The sequence below is a fragment of the Nesoenas mayeri genome (genome assembly GCF_963082525.1).
Source record: "Nesoenas mayeri genome assembly, chromosome: 9".
Classification (NCBI taxonomy): domain Eukaryota; kingdom Metazoa; phylum Chordata; class Aves; order Columbiformes; family Columbidae; genus Nesoenas; species Nesoenas mayeri.
In genome coordinates this window covers 7,529,576-7,553,863 of record NC_137557.1, presented here as the reverse complement: position 1 = coordinate 7,553,863, position 24,288 = coordinate 7,529,576, and the positions used below count along the sequence as shown (strand labels likewise).

At 45.6% G+C, this 24,288-nt stretch overlaps 1 protein-coding gene across 1 annotated transcript in view; it reads left to right on the top strand.

Moving 5' to 3' along the window:
* Positions 1–586: 586 nt before the first annotated feature.
* The window catches only part of FGF12 (fibroblast growth factor 12), a gene marked incomplete at its 5' end in the record, with an annotated part of 95,315 nt that continues 71,613 nt past the window's right edge, over positions 587–24,288 (top strand). The window contains 2 exons of the mRNA XM_080349773.1: positions 587–785; positions 21,599–21,709. Coding sequence (XP_080205899.1) covers positions 587–785; positions 21,599–21,709 — 310 coding nt within the window. The remainder of the gene's footprint in view (positions 786–21,598; positions 21,710–24,288) is intronic.

The following is a 24,288-nucleotide window of genomic DNA, read 5'->3' as shown; positions in this document are numbered from 1 at the left end:
GGGAGCGGAGCGGAGCCGCGTCCATGTGCGCGCATTGCCGCGCCGCGCCTCGGAGCCACCGGGCTGGGGTCCGGGCTCGCCGCGGGCTGGGGGGTCTCTGACTCATCCCACGGCCCCTCGCCGGAACGCGGCCGGCGGGAGGAAGCGCCGCCGCCTGCGGCCGGGCGGAGCAGAGCGGCACCGCGCCGCAGGGACCCGCGGATCCTCCGCGCCCCCACCCTTTGGACATAGCTGCCGCCGGCGGACCTTTGCAAGCGGGGCAGCCGCCTCTCGGATTTACAAGGCGCGGGGCCGCTGCCAGGCCGGCCGGCGGTCTCGCCGACGGGCGCCCGCGCCGGGATTGGCGCTCACCGGGGACAGACCGATGGGCGGCGGGGTCCAGCGGCCAGCCATGGTTGTTAGCCCGGGTGCCCTGCTCCGCCTGGCCGGCTGAGCCCTCCCCGGCGCTGGGACACGGGGCTGCAGCGCATTAAGCGGGGTGTCCCCGGCCCCGTCCCCGCGGGGCGCGGCGGCGGCTCGGCCTCAGCGCGCCCGGGCGGCGCCCCCCGGAGCGACGCGGAGCGGCGTGGGGGGCCCATGAGCGGCGATGGCAGCGGCTATCGCCAGCTCGTTGATCCGGCAGAAGCGGCAGGCGAGGGAGTCCAACAGCGACCGGGTGTCCGCCTCCAAGCGCCGCTCCAGCCCTAGCAAGGACGGGCGCTCCCTCTGTGAGAGGCACGTCCTGGGCGTCTTCAGCAAAGTGCGCTTCTGCAGCGGCAGGAAAAGGCCGGTGAGGAGGAGACCGGGTGAGTACGGCGGGCCGAGACCGTGGGGACCCGCTCCGCGGGGTGGGGCAGCCCTGGACCCGCCGGGATGGCTGCTCCGGAGGGGCTGGCTGGCCTCGGGGTTCTCCTGGCACCGCCGGCTGGGGACAGGCTTGCTCCACGCTGAACTTTCGCCTGGTTCCCGTCGGATCTTCTCCGGGCTGGTGGGATGGGTGGGCACAGACCAGCTGCCAGCATCCCTCTGCTCCTATCTGAAGCGGGAGCAAAGTGGGTCTTTCGGCAGGAGACACCCGACGACTTAATCTGTGCTAGCTTAACCCAGAATTGTATTTTTCCATCTCCCTGTAGGTTCACTTTTTAAACAGTTTTCTCTTATTTTCTGCATGGTGACAAGGAAATCGATAAACTAAGGCTCAATTAGAATTGTGGCCATTTGATAACTAGATCCATCAAGTGCTACTTCATGAGCACAGGGAATTTTGTTAGCTCAAAAAGCTTTCCAGATGGCAGCTGCACAACTGTTACACCTAACAGTGAGCTTGCAAGAACCTAGAAATGCGTTTCAGGATAGTCTTTTTTCCTTTTTATATCTTTGTGTGCTTATGTGTAATCTTGGTTCCTAGTGGAAACTTAAGTCCTAGTGTACATGTTGCTCAGATTTCCGTGATGAAGTCCCACCACCCACAGTTCCAGTTATGTCAGGTGCTTTGATTTCTCACCCATCCTTGGTAGGTGTGAGAGTTCAGTACCTGGCAAGAGTAGGCCCTCTGTGATTTCTTGGTGGAATTTGTATTTATTTCTATATTTTTTTACTGGTGTAAATCACCACTAAGGTAAGAAAGCCACTGTGAATGTGCTTTTCTCAGATGTCTGTCAGTATCATGGTTAAAAACCAGACACACTCATTCACTCAGTTCTTAGGATTGTGCCATTGATCTGTGTAATCCTTTGTTTCCCATATATATTGATACTTTGTTGATTAGTCTCTTCATGAAGCCCCTTCTCCACATCTGAAGTCTGTCAGTCATGACTCTACAGCAAGGTAGCTGAGGGCTGCTGTTTTGGTCTTTAGGTTGGGGTACATAACCTGTACTTAAGTGAGGAACAGAAAGAAATAGGGGGAAAGCTGCTCACCGTAGGAGACGGCTTACTTTTACTGCTGTCAACAAAGGGGAAGGAATAATTACTCTGGATTGCTGTCAGCACCCCTGATTCACAGGCTGTGGGGCAGGGACTATATGTAGCTAGCAAAATGCTTTAAGACTTGAAATGCATGGGGTTAGGCTGTGAAAAGTAGGCACTTTAACGATCTGTTTTAGAGCAGTTACCAAAAGAGGATGCAAAATACCTGAAATATAGCATGACTTGAAATATTCAAAAAGAAAAAAAAAATACTTCTTTTGTTTGTCTTACGAAGTTTTGATGAGTGATAGCTTGCTGGACCATCCTATACATTAGTTGTCCTGTGAATGCAGACCAAAATATGGCTTTTGTCAAAAAAGTGTGGTCATTGACTCTTGGTAGGATCAAGAGTAGGACCTGGGAGTCTCACTGCTGAAATCTTTTCCCTTTCCTTTTGCCCCTCCATCTGCTATTGAATGAGGTCCCTCAATGACTAAAAGTGCTTGGGAAGTCTGGACCTGTTCCTAGATTTCAAGATGCTCTGTCTCATTAAAGTTTGAGTGACTTTCACAGTAGGGTGTAGTTGGTGAGGCTTTTTGTTTTGGTCCTGCTACAGTACTCCCAGCTTCACAGGTCCAATTCTGCTTCCTTTGGACTCACTAAATACCTGTGAAGAATTGATGAGTTCTAAGAATCCCCTCAACTTGCATGGACTTTCAGGCTGAGGAATGTGATTGATGACTTACAGACCAGAGTGATTTAAGGAAGACTTTTTATGGGCTTAGAAGAAGGATTGATGCTACTCAGTGTTGTAAAAATAGAGCTGTTCAGTCTTTAGAGCTGTCAGTCAATCACTTGTAACCAGTACAGTATTCATTTTATAAAATTAAAGAAGCTGAGGAATTAAGTTGCTTTGAAAAAATTCAAGCGTCCTTTCCTAGGCTGTGGACTGTGTCTGCTTTAGTTCCCTATATCGATATTTTAAATTGTATCCTATTCCTGGACTCAGGTGTGCTGCTCAGAAAGCAGCGTGCTGCTCGGTTTGCCACTATTCACATTGTTTATTCAGGGAGTGTATTGTGCCCAGATAACTTATTCATTGCAGAGTCGCTCTTCTGCATAGGAAATGACATGCAAATGGATTGAAACTGGTTTAAAGAAAAATGCATACATTGTGCAGTGACCCTCAACCCTGGTGATTATGTGTGCTTAATGATCTGCTGGCTCAGTACTTTGCAAGCCAGTGGGAGGAACGTGAGAAACATCCTTTTTCAAAAGGGGTATAGTCCCATTTGGAAACGGTACAGTAGTAGGGGAACATGACCTCGTTTTATGGCTAAGGGGACTAACCGTCAAAATACTTCACATTTACAGAGTGATTTTCTTCTGTAGTATTCAACAAGCTCTATCGAATGGAAAGGATTCTCCTCATTTTACAGATGACCAAGACATGGAGCATCACCTGAAACAGAGATCTAATTCCTGATGCTCGTTCCAGCACAACGCACTTTGGGCCCCTCACTGCCAGTGAGCTTACAAAGAGGCAATGGTGGAGCTGTAACATCTCGCACCATTACAGAAATATAACTCTGATTGTGGTCTATGTTCCCTTCGCTTTTGTAAAAGTAAGCTTACATCAATTAAGTGTTTTTATATGCGACTCAGTGCTGTAACTAAAATATTCAGTAAAGATGTGCGTGAGTGGAGTTACATTTTACACTGGTTGGCACCTTGTGCTTCATTTCAAAGCTTGTGTGAAGCAAGAGCAAAATACTCCTGCTCTTATTTGGGAAGGGAGAATTCACACCCGTTAGAAGTTCAGGCTCACTCATGAGAAGTTGCAGGTTTTGGCAAGCGATGGGGAACCAGATCCACAAAGGGACATCTTGTATAATCAAAGCTATCAGCTCTTAGGGAAAACAGAGCAAACAGACTGCAGAAACATTGCAACAACAGTTGCAATAAGCACCATGTTGTGAAATGGGCACTTGTTCCATCTCCCTTTTCGATGGGCAAAGGCAGCTCTTGCATATGCACGCTCTATGTTCTTTCATATCTCTTGCATGTGTTTGGCTCCACGATATGATTTAACTGTTTAACACAGGCCAAATAAAGATGCTGAGTATTGTGGACCAAGCTGAAAATTTGGACACATGGGCTCAATCCCATTATTGTGAATTAATGCAGGTCATTGACCGCAGTTGTGAAGGTGCCAAGCAAAATATGTGCATGTACAACAGCACCTGTACAATTATATGTATAAAGTGCAGCTGGAAAAGATTAAATTATATATTTTGCTGTGACTATATTAACTTGATAGAGGATTCAAAATAAATTGCTGTATGGCATGGCTTTTGGGTGCAGGTTCAAGACATAGATCATCCATCAGAGAATGATGAATCCAAGAGGGGAATGCAGAAGACTAGACAAAGCAGCTCTCTCTACATGACTTCTCTGCCAACAAATGGTTGAACCAAGTAGTTGTGTCCCCTTTGCAGCTTCTTCATCCCTTCCTTGGCTGTTTCGTAACAGGCTGGATCCAGCATGTTTGTGAAAGCTGCGGCCATTGCTTCACCACCTGTTCTCAGGCAGAGCTCACTCTGGAAAGCTGGGGTGGAGCTGGTTTTCCATCATCCATGGCCATCGAACAGCAAAGCTGGGGAGTTTGGGGCCATGCACAAAGTGAAAAAGGCTGGAGCATCAGGCACGGCATCTGTGAGGGTCGGTGGGGATGTTTTCTGAGTGAAGCTTGCCGAAAGGGTATTGTTACTTGGGGAAATAATATTTGTATTTAGGCAGCTTTGGGTCAGGTGGTGCCAGGCATTGTGTAGCATCATCTCCGTCCTTTCAGGTGTTGTGTCTGTAGATGAGTTTCTAGCTTAGAATGCAGAGCTCAGTCTCAAACAGGCTTTTTACCCCAGGGAAAAGAAAATAATTCTGCCGTTTTGTTTTGTTTTGTTTTTTGTTCCCCTGTCTGATATATATTTTGCGCTCCTCTAGGTAAAGGATGCTTTTCATTAAGGAAGATTTAAAGGCTTCTTCCAAAGTGAAGGAAATGGCTCGCACATAGAAAAAAAGCAGTAACTTAAAACATGTTTTCCTTTTGTGGTATTTCTTGTTTTGAATAATAAATGGAGAATTGGCATTTAAATATACCTATGTTGGTATTTTTACAGCAGTATAAGTAAAATATAAGAGCAACTTTAGTTGAAGGACACAGAAGGACTTTGTTCATTCAGGGATCCATTTAAAACATTTGAAAAGTCTGTCATCTCTGCAAGCTGTTAAATTCCTCGAATTAAATCCTGAAGTCCTTTCTGATTTCTTGCAGGATGAAAATGATGATTGAAACTCATGGAAAAAAACCACCATTTTAGCTCCCCGTTAAATTTGTCATAATCCTTGCCTGCTTTTATGGAGTAGTTCATCTCAGAACAGCTGCAATATCTGCCTAACCTGTGGAATTTGGCCCCTCCATTGCTATTGTGTCCCGATGCTGGCTTCGTTGTTTCAGCATGTAGCTGCTGTTGGCAGCAGGATTCCTGCTGGATCCCAGTGCTTTTCCATAACGTGTGTATGCCTGTCTGGGTGTGCACCCAGCCAAGGGAGGTCCGTCGCATTCTTCTGCCTGTTCCTCTGCAGAATTTGGTGCTGTGCCCCATCTGAGTGGCTTTGGCGAATAAAAATGCCTGGAAATCCTGGCATCACTTTGCCAGCAGAACCTGTTGGAAGTACTAGCTGAGATGAGGGCATGTATGCCAAGTGGCCAGCCAAACCAGCCTAGATAATGTCAAGGGGACGGGGCACAGCCTTGAGGGCATGTGTCCTCCTTGTTTGGGGCAGTCTGTCCTCGGAGAGGTCTGCCGTTGGTGCTGTGAGCTCCTTCTGCATCCGCCAGTGCTAATGAATGCCAAAATAATCAGGAGCGGGGGAAAAGGTTCCCTCCTGCTCATGACAGCTCCACAGATGGGTTTCATTTTGTCAAATTGATCCCCGGGGGTGGTATCGCACACATTCGTGACTTGCAGATGTGGTGACTATCACGGTGTGTGTCTGTGCGCGGTTACTGGGCGGGTTGAGCATATAGCAACCCCGAGCTCTCTGGCTCCAAAATCTGTGGGACGACAGCAGGCTCCTGGCTCACTCCAGAGCACGGAGAACTCAGCAGCCAGCCTGCTTTGCAACACAGCTTGTGGGTGAGCATGTCAGTCAGTAAGTCACTTCATACTGTTCCTGGACTGGTTAATGCCAAGAAAATCAGTGGAAGTCATCCAAGCTCCGAGAGGGATGGATATCTTCTCTCCCCATGGCCTCAGGGGTAGCTGTGCTTGTGGGAGCACTGGAAATCATTAGCCAGCAGAGGAGGTTCACCATTAGAGCAATACAAATGATTGATTCCTCTGTCACCAGCCACATGGAAAAGTCAGGGTGAAAAGAGGTTCATGAGTGATTATTTTCCCTCCCCATAAACCAAAAGATCCATATAAATCAATTTATCATTGACTGATATAACTGGGTTTTTTGGGGGGGAAAAAAGGTGCAATTTAATTTGGAGGATTTTTATATGTGTTTTTTTCTTTAACTTTCAGCTATACTTCTAAATGAAATGTTGCTTTGAAATACTAAACCAAAAGCTTGAGTTCCAAAAATACTGAAACGAAGACAAGATTTTCTTCCTTCCTTCCTTGCTTTGCTGAATTCAGCATGCATTTAGAATAGTTTCAGTAGACCACATACCACATAATTTAACAGATATCTATTACCAAAAAAACTTCGACTGTTTGACTCGATCAGTGTGGAGAGCAGGGCTGCACAGGAGCTGAAGAGGTTGTATGAATCTCACTCCTTTGAGGGACAATCACGATCCTGAGTCTCACTATGTTGAGGAGCAAGTGCAAATTCACTTGGGCTTATCTGCTTTCTTTCCCCTCCCCAAGTGGGCACACCATTAACTGCCAGATAGCACATTGGCCAGGTGGGCATTTATTCTGTTCCTCTGGCATTCGTTTCATTTGATCCATCCCTCTGAAAAGTCATGTGCATATTATTCCTGGGAATTTCCTACTCCTGCACAGTTGAAGCCAAGCTGTGATTTATTATTATTAAAATCAAAGTAGGAATTTTAACAGGCAAAATATGTAAGAGATTGAGGTCCCTTTTGTATTTGCAAGCTCCATGGCTTGGCAGAAAGTGAACAAGAGTACTGAAGAGAGCGGGTCAGGGAAAGCAACTCCAAGGAACTAATATTTAAACATACATACATTTCCATATGTTCTGTGCGCTATTGTAGCATCATTGCCATGGCTGCATTATTATTGTGCCTTGCTGTTGGAAGTCTCTTGTGAAGTGACTTGTACTAAAATCATCTACCCAGTACTCAGGCTGTTTGCACTGCATTCTATCAGGGAAATGGTATCTTTATACTCTGTTCTCTTGTTTAATACATGGATTATCTCTATTCCCTAAATAACACAATCTTCTTCATATTAATACATTATCCTTTCTGAGCATAAAGCAAACTGCTACACCTATTGTTTTACATTTACCCTGTTCTGACAAGTAGCAGAATCCTGAAATAACTTACCCTTTCCGGAGGCTGGTTTTATTTTGCATCCCTATTAAAAGCTGTAATAGAACCATGGACACACTTTGTGCCCCTCACCCAGCGAACACTGCTACCATAGGCTCCTGGAATAAAATACTTTTAAAGGGAAGGTTTATGCTTTGAGGGGAGTCAATGTGGATGCTGAGGTTTTGCAGCACGGTAGCAGGGCTACAGCTTCCTGACAGTACTGGCTCTGAAAATAGCAGCTACAACACATTTTTTAAATGGTAAACCAGAAAGCAGCTTTCAAGAGAGCTGTGGAACACGTCTGTGGTATTTACCATTCAGGCAGACCACGCTGGCTTTTCCAGCCCCCGTGCTGCAGCACAGATAAGTATCTGTGTGCTTATTCCAAGTACTGAACTGGGGCTCTCTGAAATCCTGATGGAGCTGCCACAGCTGCTGAGAAAATTCAGCTGGATATCCCCTGACACCTGTCAGACACCTCTGCTGTCCTCTGTGCATTCCAAGATATCCTGGCTAAAGGTGACAGAGGGACAAAGCCTCAGGCTTGGAGGCAGGGTGGTGGCCTGAGCCCTTCTTGTCCTCAGGGCTGAGCTGCTGGCTGGTTGCTGGTGTGGTGGGGAAGGCTGGCTATGAGCAGTGAGTCTGGGCATTTCTGCTCTCTGCTCTTTTCCCATGGAGTGTGTTGGGCTGCGAGATAAGGGCTATTGCTGGAAACAGTGTCATTGTGGAATGGGGCTTCGCAGCTCTGTTCCTGCATCTGCTCCATGGCTTTGGGTTTGTCCCTTTCCCCCAGTGACTGTGCCGCTGTTCCTGGGGTCCTGCTAAGGAGATGCTGTACGGGGTTGTGCTGCTCCTGGCAGAGCTCTGATTTTGGAGGAGTATTGAGCTCTTGTGCAGACCCCTTTTGCAGACCTTGGCTCAGGTCAAGGGGGAAGGTTAGCAGCTCCTCTCTCTGCTCAGCAGCATGTGCATCTGTTGTACGTGAAGTTGTATGTGGGAGGAAGGGGGGATTTTGTCCCAGGGCCACCTCCTTCAGATTCTGCTTTGCATCAGTGCTCCCTTCTCCTTCAGTGTTACTGTGCACAAGGATGAACTCTATTTTGAATGGTCCTTGGCACCATCATGTTCCCAAAGAGCTGGGGACCTGTGGCATTTCTCTGGCCAGAAGATGGGCAGCTGTGGTGAAAGGGGAGCGGTGATGCTGTGCCTGCCTGCGCTCCCCATCTTTCTTTCTGGGGCCTTTTCAGTGTGATATTTCACATTTGGAGTGCTTGACTCCATTCATGGATGTCAGAAAAGGGGAGATATGAAATGGCTGATTGCTTCCAATGGCAGGGGCTGGATTTGAGGATGAAGATCCAGGGCTAGATACAGCAGCTACAATGACCGAGAGCACAGAGATGCTCCCGCATCCCATTGCAGCACCTATGGAGTGCACTGTGCAGAGCTCTCTCCCCGTGGCTCTCCTGTCTCGCCTTCCCTCCAGCAGCGTGCTCTGTTCAGGGGATGTATTATATCCAGTGGACAGCTGCATGCTGTGAACTGGCAAAATATCCACAGAGAGGCAATCTAATTCTCTTACTTGTTCTACTTTCCCAGCTGAAAGCTGATTGCGATCATGCTGAAGATTAGAAAAGCCTGAAATGTTCCTTTCTTGAAATATTTAAGCATTTTGAATCAAAACAAAGGAAGAAAAGAGCCAGGTCTTGAGGTTAATAGAACATGCTCACTTAATTGATATTTATCTAGAACAGCATAGTTTGCAGTCCCCTCCCTTTGCTGGCTGCACAGTTTCTTTGCTTAGCAGTTGCCACCCATATTGCCTTAACTGCCAAATAAATATATTCCTTCATTCCCCAAAGCAAAACTGTTTGCAAAAGGTCAAGCATTATGGGACTGCTGCAAGTTAAGCCAGTACACATCTTCCAGAAAATTAAAAAGCAGTACAAATTAGCAAAATAACAGGGTGGTTTTGGCTTCCAGAGGCCAGCTCGGAGTTGGGAAGCACCTGCTATTCCTGAGGGTGCTCCTTGGGGACCTGGGAGCTGTGGGGCTGCAGGAGATGGAGGGATCACATGCTGGCCACCTGCTCCGGAGCTGGTCCTTTCCCTGGCACAGCTCCTGTAACCATATCAGGTCTGAGCTGCTGGCTGCCTGCACCCACCGCCTCCAGTATCGATCTGCAGCCCTTCGTGCAGGCATCCTCTGGTGACCGACATCATGCTCTTGTGGGGATTTTCTGTGACGGTGGCTAAAAGGGCTGTCAGAGTGTGTGGAGTAACTACCAGTGCTCTACTGGCTTTTTATAATTTGTTTTTATGCTCTTCAGTATAGGATCTGCCTGCTGCCTAACACACAGTATCGTTATTTAAAAATTTATAAACATTTGGTTTCGCTTTTATTTTATTTCCTTCTGTGCCACTCCTACCTTCTCCACTTCCCTGAATGTTTCTTCTACTGTTTTGCTTTCTGTTTCTTCAAAAACACAGCTTTTATTTCCATTAAATAAATGTCAGGTTTTAGAGCTAGAGCCTAATAGCAGCTCCTGAATGATTAGGAACCACGAGGTGAGGTTTGAGAGCTCCTTCACCCTGAACCCCCAGGCAGTGAGTGGCTCCTGGGCAGCTGCGGGAGCTGGAGCTGCATTTGGAGACCTATTGGAAAGGCAGATTTTCTGGTTTTGCTCCATCTGCTCTGTGTCATCCTGAGCACACGCATCCCTGGGGAGGGAGCTCGCTGTTTACAGCTCTGAGAGAGCAACGGAGCGGCCAGTGAACCTTCCTGTCTCCCTGGAGTTCTGAGGGTCACCCAGCATCAGGAACAAGGTGTTTGTAGTGAGATATGAAACATGAAACACCATCCTGGTTTAAAACAGAGCTTAGCTGGAATGAGGAAAATGATGAATTTCTCACACTGTGTTTTCATTAGGTTCAAGGAAACTTCTGGGTCAGATGGGAAATTAAAATCTGCAGGTTAAAAAAAAAAATAAGGTGTATTTTCACAAATCAAAAGGAAAGAACTTTGAGTCACATGGTGGGTTTTGGCCCTTTTTAGCATGATCTTGGTATTTGAACTGTAATGTTGTTTCAAACCTGAGTGGCACATGCTACACATTTTCTTTATGCATTTAGGTGTTGCATAAGATTTGTTGAAATTCAGTAACATCATAATTTTGGGTCAAAAAATGCTTGTAAACTTCTACAGGCAGGCTGAAGCTACATTGGTGCAAAAAGCAAAAAGTTCTTACAATACAGGCTTGACTGACTCAAGCTTTAATTTTTCCACATCACAGGCTGATTATCTGTTAAATAAAGTTCCACACCTCTCATCCCTTTGGAAAAATGCTGAGGGAGTGCATGAGAAAGCCCAAAAGGGGACATTATTGCATTATTGCCTGATGTTATTGAATGCTTGCAGAGTGACACTGAGACCCAAATTTTACCTGGTGATTTCCTAGGGCTCTTCTATGGGCTGTTGTTGGTAGCACCAGGTAACCTGCCCAAGACCGATAGCATCTTAAGTGATTAATTTCTGCTCAGTGCTTGTTGATAAGATGTTCTCTCCATTTTCTATTTTAATTAATTTATTTTCCCAGGCATGTGGAACAGGGTGCAAGAACGATATAGCTGTTTCCATGGAGTGTTTTGTTTATGTGATGGGCTTCTCAGTGTTTCTGTGGTATTTCAGGTGTGTTGGATTGGTGGGGGGAAGCAGAGAGATGTAGCATCTGAGAACAGCACAAATCACAGGGCTGTGGCAGGCGTGAACAGCACAGGCATCGTCTGCTCTGCCTGTGCGAGGACTGTTAGTGATCTGGTGCCTTGTGTGGGGCACCTTCAAGGTGAGGGGAGCTGGGGACGGTGTCGTGGAGCCTTTCAACAAACCTGGGGTGCAGAGGTGTGGAAATGTCACCGAGTTGTAGTCTCCTAGACTAACTGCTAAGGTTGACTAGTCCAACCACATCCCTGCACTGACACCAGACGTACTGACACCAGACATACATTCCGCAGACAGGCTTTTCTTTAATCTGTTTTTTACACCCTCCCATGGAGCAATTCTAAGTAGAAGGAATTTCCCAGTATCTAACCTAAATCTTTGTAGAAAAATGGGAAGAAATCTGATTAATTCACAGTGAAAAAGTTTTATGTTGCACACTGGAGTCATCAAAACGTAACACAACCTTCCTAACCATACAAGCAGCAAAGGGCTGCCACAAGGTTGCCCAGGATTTCTGACCCATCAGACAACCCCTGGGGTTGCAGCTGGGTGACATGTGGCCCTATAGGAAACCCTCTCCTCCTCCATCTGTTTGTAGGGTGAGAGGTGCTGCAGGTGTGGGGAGAGGGCAGGGCTCCTTTTCCATTTCTCCCTCCTGCCAGCTCCAGGCAGAAAAGCCCCACAAGCAGCATCTCTGGGCATCATTCTCCAAGCCTGCCTTCCCACTGCCCTTGGGGACAGCAGAGCTGGGTCACTTTCTTTGCCAGTGTGAGCTCTGGGCTCAATCATCCCTGAACCCAAATGCTCTGCAGGACAGGGATAACCATTTGCTAAATCTTCCTGTAGCACTCAAACTGGCATGGAGAAAATGTGGATTTTACTCCTGATGTTTCCCCTTTGTGGATGCCCACTTGGGAGCTGGTGCGGCCCATGGGAGCCAGGGAGAAGCTGCCATGAACCGCGTGGTTGGTTCATGTGGTCACGTTTGCACCCAAGTGAAATGCGCTCTGTGATTGTGGGCTCACACATAATATTTATGCTATCCTCTGTTTCGCTCTGGGTGAATATGCTGTAATCTTGGCTAATTACACAATATGTCAGGAATAATTGCAGGGTGTTCCTCAAAATAAATAATATATTTTGCATGCTCTGCTATCCATACTTATGAGTATGCTTTAACCTTCAGTAGCCAAGGCATTGACTGTGCTAGAAAATGACAGCTTAGGAGCTGTAGCTATGACGTCTTTCCCATTAAACTTCTCACTTTTTTAATTCCCTTACCTGAAAAAGCTCACCCTGCATAAATTCTGGAACAGCCCTATATCTCTCCTTCATGATTTTCATTTCTGTCAGGCTTTAGTTCTGTCCTCATTGGAGCTCAAGTCAATACAGGTATAGAAGACTGCTCTTTAAAGTGAAATGTTTTGAAATTTTGGCTGTGGGTAAAACACAGTGGATCAACAGAGCAACACAAACCATGTCCTGGAGGAGGCAAAGACAAACCCAGGAGTGTGGCTGTATGAATAATTGATTTTTTAGCTCTCTGGTCAAATAAAAGAAGTTTCTGGGGAGGAGGGGATTCAGATCCAATGCAATATTTCATTCTACTCAAAATTAAACTTTGGCCTTCATGTTCAACTCTTTTAACATCTCTTTTTTTCATTAGATTTCCAAACAAAACATTGTCTCAAAAGAAAAAATCAACACTTGTGCTCTTTTCAGATCTCCTTTTTTTTTTTTTCCCTGTTAATGAGATGAAGTTTTTGTATAGCTTCCCCTGCTCATACTCCGCAGGGTGACTTCTCCAAGTCCTAACATCCATAGGCTCCTAGGAAGAGGATGGTCTGTGAGACACATGTAGCAGTGGTCTCAAGTTCTGTCTCATATTTTCATTGCTTTGTATGACTCCTGTCTCTACTCTTTACCTCAGACTTTTATTAATATCTGTGTACAGCTGATTCACTGGATACGGGAGGGCCTGCATAAATGCCAGTGCCATGCAACCCCATCCTTTTCACCTACTCTACAACTGAGAAATAAGACTTCCCTGGAGGGACTCCTCTTTGTAAGAGCAAAGCAGTTGTAGTGCAGAGCTTCACATGTCTGTTTCTTGGTGGAGGGTGCAGGCAGCTGTGCTCAGTGTTGGAGGGCTAATTACTATTCCTCCTTACAGGCATCAGCACAGGAAAGGAAATAACTTCTCTGGATGCTCTTTTTGCCTACAAAGTGCCATTCTGCTCTAGTGACTCACTGACAGTGACAGGAGGCAATTGCTTTGATGGGTGCTGTCATCAGCTTGAGCCTGTCATCGCTCTGAGTTAGGGAAATGTCATTTTCGGAAGCTTCTCCTTCAAATGCAGAGGCCATCCCTGTCAGCACAGCCTGTTATTTCATGTAATGCATCCTGGAAACACCAGTTGTCTCTCTGTAGTTAGTAGCCCTGGGTGGAAATTTGCACTTGAGATGAGTAAATACACGAGTGTGCTATGCAGCCCTATTGTCTGAGAGTCATTTTCTTCTCAAAATAAATTCCCTGTAATTGGAGGGTGACACTAACCCTGTAATCATGTTGAACTGGAGCTGGGCATGGCCTTTATTCTGCATCATCGGTAAAGGAGCTGGGATCAACTGTTTGGTACACACAGAGTCACAGACCTTGGGAATAAATCTTAGCATCATCAGTCTGTTTACATCTCTCCATCCTACTCACAGGCTGGGTGATGTGCCCGTGTGTTAGGCTGAATGGTTGTATCTAAACTGGAGTGGTTTGTGGCAGCTTTGCAAGGCAAGGCTGGATGCTGAGCTTTGCTAGTGGGCCCCTCCTAATGCTTGGGCAGCTGCCCTTGCCCACCGTGATGCGGCCTCTGTGCAGGCAGCCTGAGGAAGCATCCAAATGCCAGTGCCCCCTAAGCTGCTCACCTCTCTCGGCTCTGCAGTCCATTTGCCCTGTCCCTGCCTCTTCCTGGAGATGCTACAGCCTGCATTGCCCAGTCTGTCCAGGCCACCTGCTTGTAGGCTTCCTCAAGGCAGAGCATGTCCTTCTGCTCCAATTTTGCTGAGTTTTGCTACAGAAGCTGTGGCAAACATTTTGTGGGGCTGGGAAATGTCCTCCTTGCCTCCGCCTGTGTGCTTTTCTGCACTCACTGACTCCTGTAGGAGCAGAGAATGCTCAGCACTTTGCGGCAGGATTTCCTGCGTCCGCACCTGAGCGATGCAGCTGGAGCATCCTCCAGGATCCCCTTGTGTGGCTCAGGAGGCTTTGACCCACTCCGTGCATGAGTCACTGCAAGTGCAGTCACAGACACCCGTGCACAGCGTTTGCTAAAGCCTCACGCTCCACCGTGTCACAGCTTGGAAGAGTTGGGCGCAGCGTTCAGCCAGGGGAAACACACCCTTGACCTTCAAGGGCAGCAGCTCCTGGTGCAGCTGCAAATACTCTTATTCCTGAGCTTCCCAGTTTGGGTGGGTTCAGTGAATCGTTGTAGTGAGTTGAGCTATTAAACTTATGCTGACAGTAATGCATTTAATTGGAGACAGCCACCTCATTGTAACTCCGAACACCCTGGGGAATTTAGCAGTTCCTGGCTGGGAAAAATCCCCAACAATTTTCTCCCTCAGCTTTTCATCTTTTCTTTTTCCCTGAGTTCTGTGGCAGTGCCTGTCACCATAGTAATCTGCATGGAGCTCACTGATGCATTTTCGTGCCAAGTTAATAGACGCCTTCATTAATACTGTACTTCCAGAGGAGGGATTTCATTGCCCTTCTCTGTCTGCATGTGTTTGGTGTATTTGGCTTACCGAGTATTCTGGAACCCATCATTTTCAGGGGAGGAACTGTGGTTTCTGCAGTGGTACTTTAAACGCGGAGTTAATCTAAGTAAATTAGGAGCAGTTTACGCTCTGACTTGAATGCTGGTTTTGGTGCGTTAAGGATTTGAGTGCTGGTTGGGTGAGTCATAAATCAGCCTCCCATTATGACAGCTGCAGCCTGAATGGGGGAAAATAAGAATAATGAAATGTGTAAATTCCAGGCTAAAATGTTTAATTGCAATAAACAAATGTTTAAAGAACATTTATGCGAAATATGCTCCTGAGAGGTATTCCAGGTCCCATATTTGCAGTCACATCCTCAGCAAAACTGTTGCACAGACACAGAAGAGAGTCAGCAGTGTGCCCAGCCATGGCTCAGATCAGGGCTGGAGACTCTTCCCTTACCAGACCAATGTTATTAGCAGGAACCAGAAGGGCTGTTTGGGGATCCTGCCTCTGGCATCTCTGACAGCCTTGCTGTGCTAAGCCCAGGCTGAGGTGTTGTCAGACTGTGTCCTGCTGCAGAAAGAGAGAGCAAACTAACGAGCGAGTCTGCTGTCAAAATCACGCAGCAGGTACCTTCTACCTTGTTGCAGGTTGCTGAATATAAAATGGCTGCTTGCTGTCTAAGCTAGCAGAGTCCTCTGTTTTTTGACAGTCTGTTGTGCAGAGAACAATAACCCCAAGAGCTTCAGAGTTTATGCTATAACCAACACAGAGCACCTCTGGCACCCAGCACAGTAACTTCTGGAATGGATTTAAAAGCAGTTCTGCACCAACAACCTCAAGTGAAGGCTTGCCTGCTGACCAGAGCATTGCTATGAGAATCCTTGGAGCCAGTGGCTCTAATCCCTGAAAGGTCACTAAGCTCTTCATCTTTTCAAGATATCATTGAAAACCCTATCTGAGATCCCTGCCATTAACTTGGAGAGTTCAGATTAAGGTGACTTCTGTTAGTAGGGTCTTGTTGAGTCCTGTTAGATTTCCCAGCTCAAGGCAAAGCAGGGTCTGGCTTGCTGCCGACTCAGGTCATTGTATTGCTGTAATAAGTGGTGTTCTGTGAATTGCAAGAAATGAGGCCACGGCAGACTACCTTCCACAATAGAGTCTCAGCCTGAAATCAGTGTTGTGCCTTATTCCTTGGTCCTCCAGAGCCCAAGGTTTGGATTGAATTGAGCTACCCTACAGTGCTTGATAGAGCGTAGGGTTCTGTGCCCAGGGGTTTAGGCTGCTGCACGTGGCCACATTGTGTTTGTGCTGCTGCTGTGCTGATGGGAATAAATGAGAGTTAGTGCCCTCAATGAGGCTTTGCTAAATGCAGCATTGGTGCATAACTTCAGGGATCCTCTCCACCTTAAGGGGAGTTATTCTGCTTGTATGTTCTCCATTTTCCAGTTAATGAGGTGAGTTCCATATTCACCTTAAATAGCAGAACTAAAATAAAAGATCACTAAAGAGCCATCAGTACTTCTGATAGGAAGCGTTTTTGCCAGAGCTCTTGCTCTTTTCCCCATAGCACGCAGCAAATACCTTCAGCAAGGCCTCTGATTTGAGGGTGAGGGATGTGACTCTGTAGAGCAGCTGATTTGTATCTGATCCCCTGGCCTTCTGTGAGCATATCCCTAGAGATCAAGCAAAGTGTGTGTGAGCACCCTGCAACTATCATGTCCTTGGCAAGCCCCAGGAGAGAGAAAATCACTGTATAGCTGTACAATAAGGCAGGACACACAGCAGCTGATGCTGAACTGAGATGACTTTAAGATTCAGCAACAGAACAGCTGAAATGAATAATGACAGCATCACATTACGATTTAAGCAGAGACAAGGAGATTAGCAATCAGATCATGATTTAGTTGGCCTCAGCTGTGTCAAAGGGCTCAGAAACTTAAAAGCAGGGCAGGCAGAGCAGCTGATTTTGTCCTGTTGAAGGGAGAGCAAGCAGGATGTCCTTCAGGGGATGTGCAGTGAGTTGGTTGCTGGATGACTGTTCTGAGAAGGGTTATCATCTGAGAACTATGTCTTCACCCTAGGAAGAGCCTGTAGTCTGGCAGATGCTGCAGATCAGGAACAGAGCTGTGGCTTAGCTTTTACTCCCTGTTACTCTTATTGGTCTGCTCTCCACTGGGGATGCTTCCTGGGCATGATCTTTTCCTGCATCTCCTGGGAGCGCCACATATGAAGGATTTCAGCTTGTTGCATCTGCATACAGAGAGAGAGTCCACTGAGCTTTCTGCAACAGCCCTGAGCCCTGGACAGCTGTGTGTGAGCAACCAGAACAGGATCTTTAACGTAAGCATCCTAAAGTATAACAGCCTTGCTTATAAAATAAGGGTAGAATTATCCTTTTGTATATTGTATGGGGATCCTAATAGCATGGGGTCTGTGCTGGGAATGCATACTGTGTGGAAATCTCTTGTGCTTAGCTGGTACTTTGGGATCAAGGCAGTTATAACTTCTTTCTTAAATCCATTCTGAAGTGTTTGACTTTAGGGAGACGGTAAATTGGTGCTGAAATCTTGTCCATATTAGTGGAGTTCCATTTTTTTTCAGGGAAATCTGCTCCTCCAGCAAAATAGAGTGTATGGAGGAGCCTGAGTGGGAGGAATAGGTTTATCCCAGGTGTGTTGTGCAGTATTGCTCTTTTAAGAGCAACAAGATTTAAGTTCCCCTTGCTATGCACAGATGAGGTTAGAAAGTAGGATTGAGTTTGATTCCTGGTAAATTTTGTGAATTATAGAAAGAAAGTGCTCATGGCAGGGCTTATGCTTACCTGTGCTGCATTTTTGTCTTCTGTTTTAAATGGTTTGCCTCTTTCTCTTATTGATTATAGCCTGGAACAGTATCATTGAGGGAACTTTAAACAAAAGTATCAAGGTTGTAGGGTTCTATTTTATTTATTTTTTTTTTCCTCAGTGCTCCAATAAGCACTGTGACTATTGCCTGTTGGGAGTATTGCCTGCTGGGAATGGTTGTTTTTTTAATTGCAAAACTAGGAAAAGTTCTCAGTCTGTCTTTCTGCCTTCTGTTCAGACTTATAAGCATCTTCCACCATCCTTAATTGACAAGCTGACCTGCTGGTTTTGAGATTTTTCTACAAACTGAGGTTTTCAGCACGATTGCTGCAGCATAATGGATAGCAATGCTGGAAGATGGATAAAATTTCTCTGGAGGTGGAAAGTAGTGTTGTTAAAATATATGATATGACATGTCCCTTAAAAGTTGTGTGTTAAATTTTGCCTCTGGGCTAGCAGGAAAAATCCTGTCCTGTGATTATACAGTTCCATCTTCAGGTAATAACTTTATAGTGAGCTTGGGGAGGAAAAGATGGGTAGATCTTTGTTCTCTGTTAGAAACTGCCTTCACCTAAAATTTTGTCTGTAGGCCTCCCAGCCACACCACTTGCTGTAGAAATGACAAATCTCAATGTCCTGCTTTGTGCCCAGACATGAGACAGGAGGTTCCCTGGTGGGAAGCAGCTACTCTGCTGGCTGTTGTCACCAGCGTAGCTGCTTCTGTTCAAGCTGATTCCTTTGCAATCAGTAGAGAGATGCAGGTGGTTTCAGGACCCTATGGACCTGGCCTGGCTTGTCTGTTGATTTTTGGGGTGCAAAGGGAGCCCAGTTCAGGTGTAGAGACACCTGTACTATGTGAGACAAATCACCTACTGCCCAAGAAACTCCCCAAGCCTCCTGGGCTGTGCCCTGTGCTAGAGGAGAGAACTCAGTGTTGGCTGTGCATGTCTCTGACCAGCTTTTGTATTCAGTTCAGGTAGGTACCTAAAGGTGCAGCTGCTCACCAGTGCTTCTTAGAGAGAGACCCAAGAAAATGTGGAAACCAGGGAAAGAGAGATCTGTATGTTTCCAAAGTGCTTTCTGACTCTTTGATGTCTGGAAAAGGCATTTGTTTGCTGATGCTGTTTCTAATTGAGTCTGCGGAGCAGGGATGCTCCTGCAGCAGAGGATCTGTGCAGTAAGGAGAGACAGGAATACTGCTGCTGTCAGGCTGTGTTAGGGCCAGGAGGAATGTGGTGGTTTTGTGTGTGGCTGAGAGCTCTCCATTCCCTTTGAGTTTGGGCATGAGCCTCAAACTTCATTAAGATGAGGTCAAGTCAAAAAAAAAAAAGTACATGTAAGATAAGATTTCTCCTCCAGCCTGACCCTAGGCAGGCATTGACTCGGAAAAGCCTGGGATTATAAGGAGGGCAGTTGTTAAAGCTCGAATCAGACTTGGCCATGTGTCTATGTCAGATCAGTTACAAAAAGTGACCCTGGGGCTTTATCTTGTTTTACTCTGGTGACAGTGAGCCTTCTGGTGCAATGGCGTTTGCATCTATAGCAAAGATGTGGTGGGACCTTCAGGGGATTTTGGCTGCTGTTCTGATAAACTCTAAAAATGCTCACCATTAGGAGCTTCATATCAGATTTGTACTATACTTGATAGCCTATGTAGTGAAAGTGGGAGAAGTTTTCATGTTAATCCAAAATGATTTGCATGATTGAAGTGTAGTCTGCACCCCAAAGGAAATGGGCTTTCTATTCTGTAGCAGCTAAATCATCTTTCCAAGAAAGGGGAAAAGGTCAGAATTATTTTGTATCTGCCCTCTTCTTATTCCTGAGAGGCTTTAAGACAAGATCTCCCCCCTTCCCCAGTACACAGCATCAGGCTGCAGGAACATCTTCTAAATCTCTACTGCTCTTCCATTTTATGTGAAGTACTTAAACATTAGAATTTAAGTAGAGAGTAAAAATGAGGCTAAGACTCTTTTAGGGACTCAGTCATAGGTCTCCTATCAGATAGTGCCTTAAGTATTGTGCTGTTAGATAAGAGAGGAAGGGTACTGGCTTGAGGAGGGTGGTGCAGTCATCTGTGCCTGAGAATACAGCTTTTCATTTACTCCAGTTTTGATGTGCTTGTTAGAAAACAAGTTAAGATCCTACATTCAACAAAATAGATATTTAATTTTGCTAAGAAAGCAAAATACTTGGCTCAGTCTAAGTCTCAATTTGATATATATCGGCTTGACCAATGCTAGCTCTTAGTAGATTGCCAGTACAATTGTACGTATTTACCAGAAGGTCCCAGCACTGAGTCTTGCTGGGAGAAAGCCTGCCTGCAGTCTACAGCACTGTTGTTGCTATGAATTGCTTTTTTAAGGCAACATAGAAACCAGCTGATACTGATTTATTCAGTGGCTTTTGTGGCTACATAATAGTACCTGACTCTCCTCCAGCCAGCGGAGGGGTTGCTGAAGCTGAAACTCTTGCACCTGCATCCAGGACCCCTTTTTGCTGTAGAGGGTTTTGCCTGTGTGGATGCTCGGGATGGGAGCTGTGCAGGGTGGTGCAGAAGCATTAGAGATGGGATTCCTGATGGAAACACTTAACACGCAACGTGACCAGAGTTACATAAGGACTATGGCTTATTAAACAGCCTCACTAGAGGCATGGAAGACAGGAGGCTGACGAGGTTTTGGTATGCTGTGTGGGATTTTTTTCCTGTCTATTGAGCCAGCAATAACTAGGTCTGTCTTATTTACTTTTGGTGGGTGGTCACATAAAACTACAAACTCCTGTCACACAAGGAGGGTTTCTGCCATTCAGGTAGGGTGTCTGCTCATGTGCAGCCAGCTAGCTTGCCTTCCAGAAGCAGTGCCTGTGACAGACTGTAAGACTCACATGATTAAAAGTGAATTTATTTTTGACCACTTAATTTGTGTTTGATCAGTTGGACGTCAGGGAGACAGGCAGTAATGCTGCAGACCTCGGTCATGTGAGCTCAAATTGTTTCTGCATTTTTTTTTTTGTGATTTACTTTTCTTCTTCAGCACAGGTACAAATGTTGCAGAGGCAATAGGTAACCCCTGGGCTGGCTCATGATGTACATGGTCTGGGAAGGGACCCTGGTAGAAGCAAAGAGTGAGTCTCGTGTACCAAAGTATGTGATGTGTTTTAGCAGGAAGGAACATGCAGGATTTTGAAACAGATGTTTTAAGGTGCTCGTAAATGCTTCAGATGTCATTTTTGGAGGTGTCTTGCATCTGTTCATTTCAGGATTTTGTTCCCCAAGTCCCACATGGTTGGGCTAATGCAGCCTGATTCAGCACTCAGTTACTTTGGTTTTACACCACTATAATACTATTGATTTAACTAGAATTTCATTGGCATAAAACTGGAACTGCACAATAGTGAATCAACCATACAAAAAGCAAACTAGTTGGCTTCACAGGCAGCATAAGAAACAATAAGCAAATTCTTTGCAACACTGCTGGCAAATAGTCTTCTGAACAAGTGGCATCTTTAGAATACATAAGGTGTCTAAAGACTTTCATTTGGTAGGTAACTTTCAGCAAAACGATGTTCCATAAAACTGTTACTTTCTGCTGTACCAGCTATGGATTGCATTTTGCCTGCTCACCTGGTCTCCATTTTATTTGCCTGTGTCTATGTTTATATGAATATTTTACAACCACACTTGAAAGGAATCTCAGAAAGCTGTCTTATCTGCCAAGCACTTCTACGTTTACTTAGAACTTAATGGGGGCCAAGCAAATTGTCTCTTGCTACTTGCTGCATATTCGGTATATCTAATAATAATTATTATTATTTTTTTACAGAACCCCAGCTGAAAGGAATTGTGACAAGGTTATTCAGCCAGCAGGAATACTTCCTGCAGATGCACCCAGATGGTACAATTGATGGGACCAAGGATGAAAACAGTGACTACAGTAAGAAAAAATAGCCTGTTTTGCAGCCTAGTTACAGTCAAATACATCACCTAGTGGATCTCACTTATGCAGCTTTATTTTTGAAAAGGTCAAATTAGGAAGAAGCCAGCTGTTTTCTGCACATTTTTCCTATCTATCCTTCCCCTTTAAATCTTGCCTGTATTTCATGTTTCCTCTCCGATCTTCTTCCCTCCCGCCCCGATTCTGTAACTGCCATCTGGGTGGGGTGGAGAATAAAACCCATGATTTGAATTGCTGCCAGAAGAGAAAGGGGATTATATTTATACACATACCACATGGGTAAAGGATACAGGGAATTCTCTCTCCAAGGAGAAGGGGAGGAAATAATTTTCACTGTTTTATCCTGAAAAATTAAGCCAACATCGGGAATTTCCAGGCTGGAGAAAAACAACTGTTCACTAAAGTCCAGTGCTTTGAGGCTCGTGTCAAGGTTGAAGGTATCAAATCAAAGGATTTGGGTTCATGTTGTTCAACAAAGGATAGTGAAGTGCAGCAAGCCATATAGGTTTAAAATTGATGCTCATGTGCAGGGGCCATATTGGTTTAAACAAATGTGAAGCAGTAGCCAATATTTCTCTTGCAAAATAAGTTGTTTTGTCAATACCAAAGCTCCTCAAAAGGTTAAAGGTGTAGAATATTTTCTACACCACTCTTCATTTCATAATCAGATTGATGTTTCTGAGAGGGCAGTAATAAGCTCAGATACTTGGCGCCACAAACTGCATCAACAGAGTAAGACTTAAGTCTCAATTTGGGTCATTCTGAGTTGGTTTGAAGCTCCCTGTGCTGCTGCTGAAGGGACATAATATCTAGCCTGTCCTGCATGAAAGGTGTCTTTCTAGTCCTTACTAGAGATGAACACAAGTTAATCTGTGTGGTAGGGCTGATTCAAACAAACTTCATGTAATTTGTGAAAGGTGGAACCTGCTTAATTTGGGGACAAATTATGTTCTAACTCAAAGAAGCGCTAAGCTGGATTGAAGGCATCGTTCTTTCAGGAAGGCAGGGGCTGGGCTGCGGGTGAGAGGTCTCTGCAGTGATGCAGCACACATCGCAGGGCATGGGTGTTGTCCTGTGAAGGTGTGCTTGGACAAGGGTGCAAGGTGGCTGCAGACCCACATCCATGGTGCTTGCCCCATCCCCAAGAAGTTGCCAGGGTGCTTTGGTGGGACTGTTGCACTGCAGCCAGCTCAGGGCTGGGGTCTGTGTGCAGAGCAGCTTGTGAAAAAGTAGCTTTGAGAAGATGGCGACTAAAGTTACAGGATTCTGGCAAAGGCCTTGTGAAATGACCCAAAAGGCTTAATTCATCAGAAACTTGGCCTGTAGCAGATGTGTCAGGCTTTAGTCCCCTTTTTTTCATATGCTGGTGTTGAACAAATGAAGTACCACAAATTGTAATGACACAACTTTTAATCTACATGGGAGCAGGAGAACCTGTGGCCCTCCACACACACACTTTTACTTCATGAGAGACTGAGCAGATATCTTCCTAAAAGGAGAGTCTGGCATTGTAATTTTTCTCAGGCAGACACCAATATATGTGATTAGTTCAATGGGCTTTAGTGAGTGAGTAATGACCCAGTGTTAGGTCGTATTAGCTGTTTTTTCTTAAAGAAAGAAGACATAGGGTGTTCTCAATCTGCAGAAAATCCCATTGGAGCCCTATTTGTCAATGACATGGGAAGAACGACTAGAGATGACAGGGATTCATTACCCTCATCTATCAGTGAGAACTGAACAACAAAGTAATGGGCTTAAATGGAAGCAGAGACGAATTTAGGTAGACAGCAGAGGAGAATAAAATGTAAGAACAGTTCTGCAGTATTTCAGGCTGGTGGGGGATGAGAGAAGCTGCATCTGGTGGGCCCCAGTTGCCCGAACATCTCTTATTTATGTATCCTGGTAGAAATGTTAGAGGTGAGTTTGGCAAGGTGCTGAGTACTTGTGAGCCACTTCTACCCAGTCATCTCCATTGGAAATAGATGGGCTGAAGGACACTTCTAGAGCGTAAATTTATCTGATGAGATGGCAGCCTTGCCTTGGCAGCTTGGTGGGACAGGAGGCATCTAGGTTAAGTGTGCCAAGCCACTTGCTCAAATTCATGGGCTGTGTTGAAAATTTTAGTGAAGTTTTTGAGTGAAGATTGAGGCCAAAGGATTCCCCATCCTGTGATCTCACAGATATCAAAAGGGGGGAAAAAATCCAACCTGATATTTGGCTTCTGAAAATGAATTTAAGAATGTGCTTTCTTACCACACACTCTTTTGTAAATCTTCAGTTTGAGCCAACATTTTATATTATATGAAGCTTCCAGTTACAGCTTCAAATCAAAATCATATCTTTCACTTTGGAAATGCCAAATTAAAGCACACTATCTTTCTTCTTTTTCTATTCCTCCAAGCATCTCAATTTCTGACTAGAGAAAACTCAAAACTCACTTGTCTAAGTGAACAGCTTATAGATTTACTTCGCTGATATTTTCTGTTTTAAAATATGGCTCCAGAAGATTCCCGGCCAGCCACTGTGCTCTATCTCTGTGCAAGGGCAAAACCGATCAA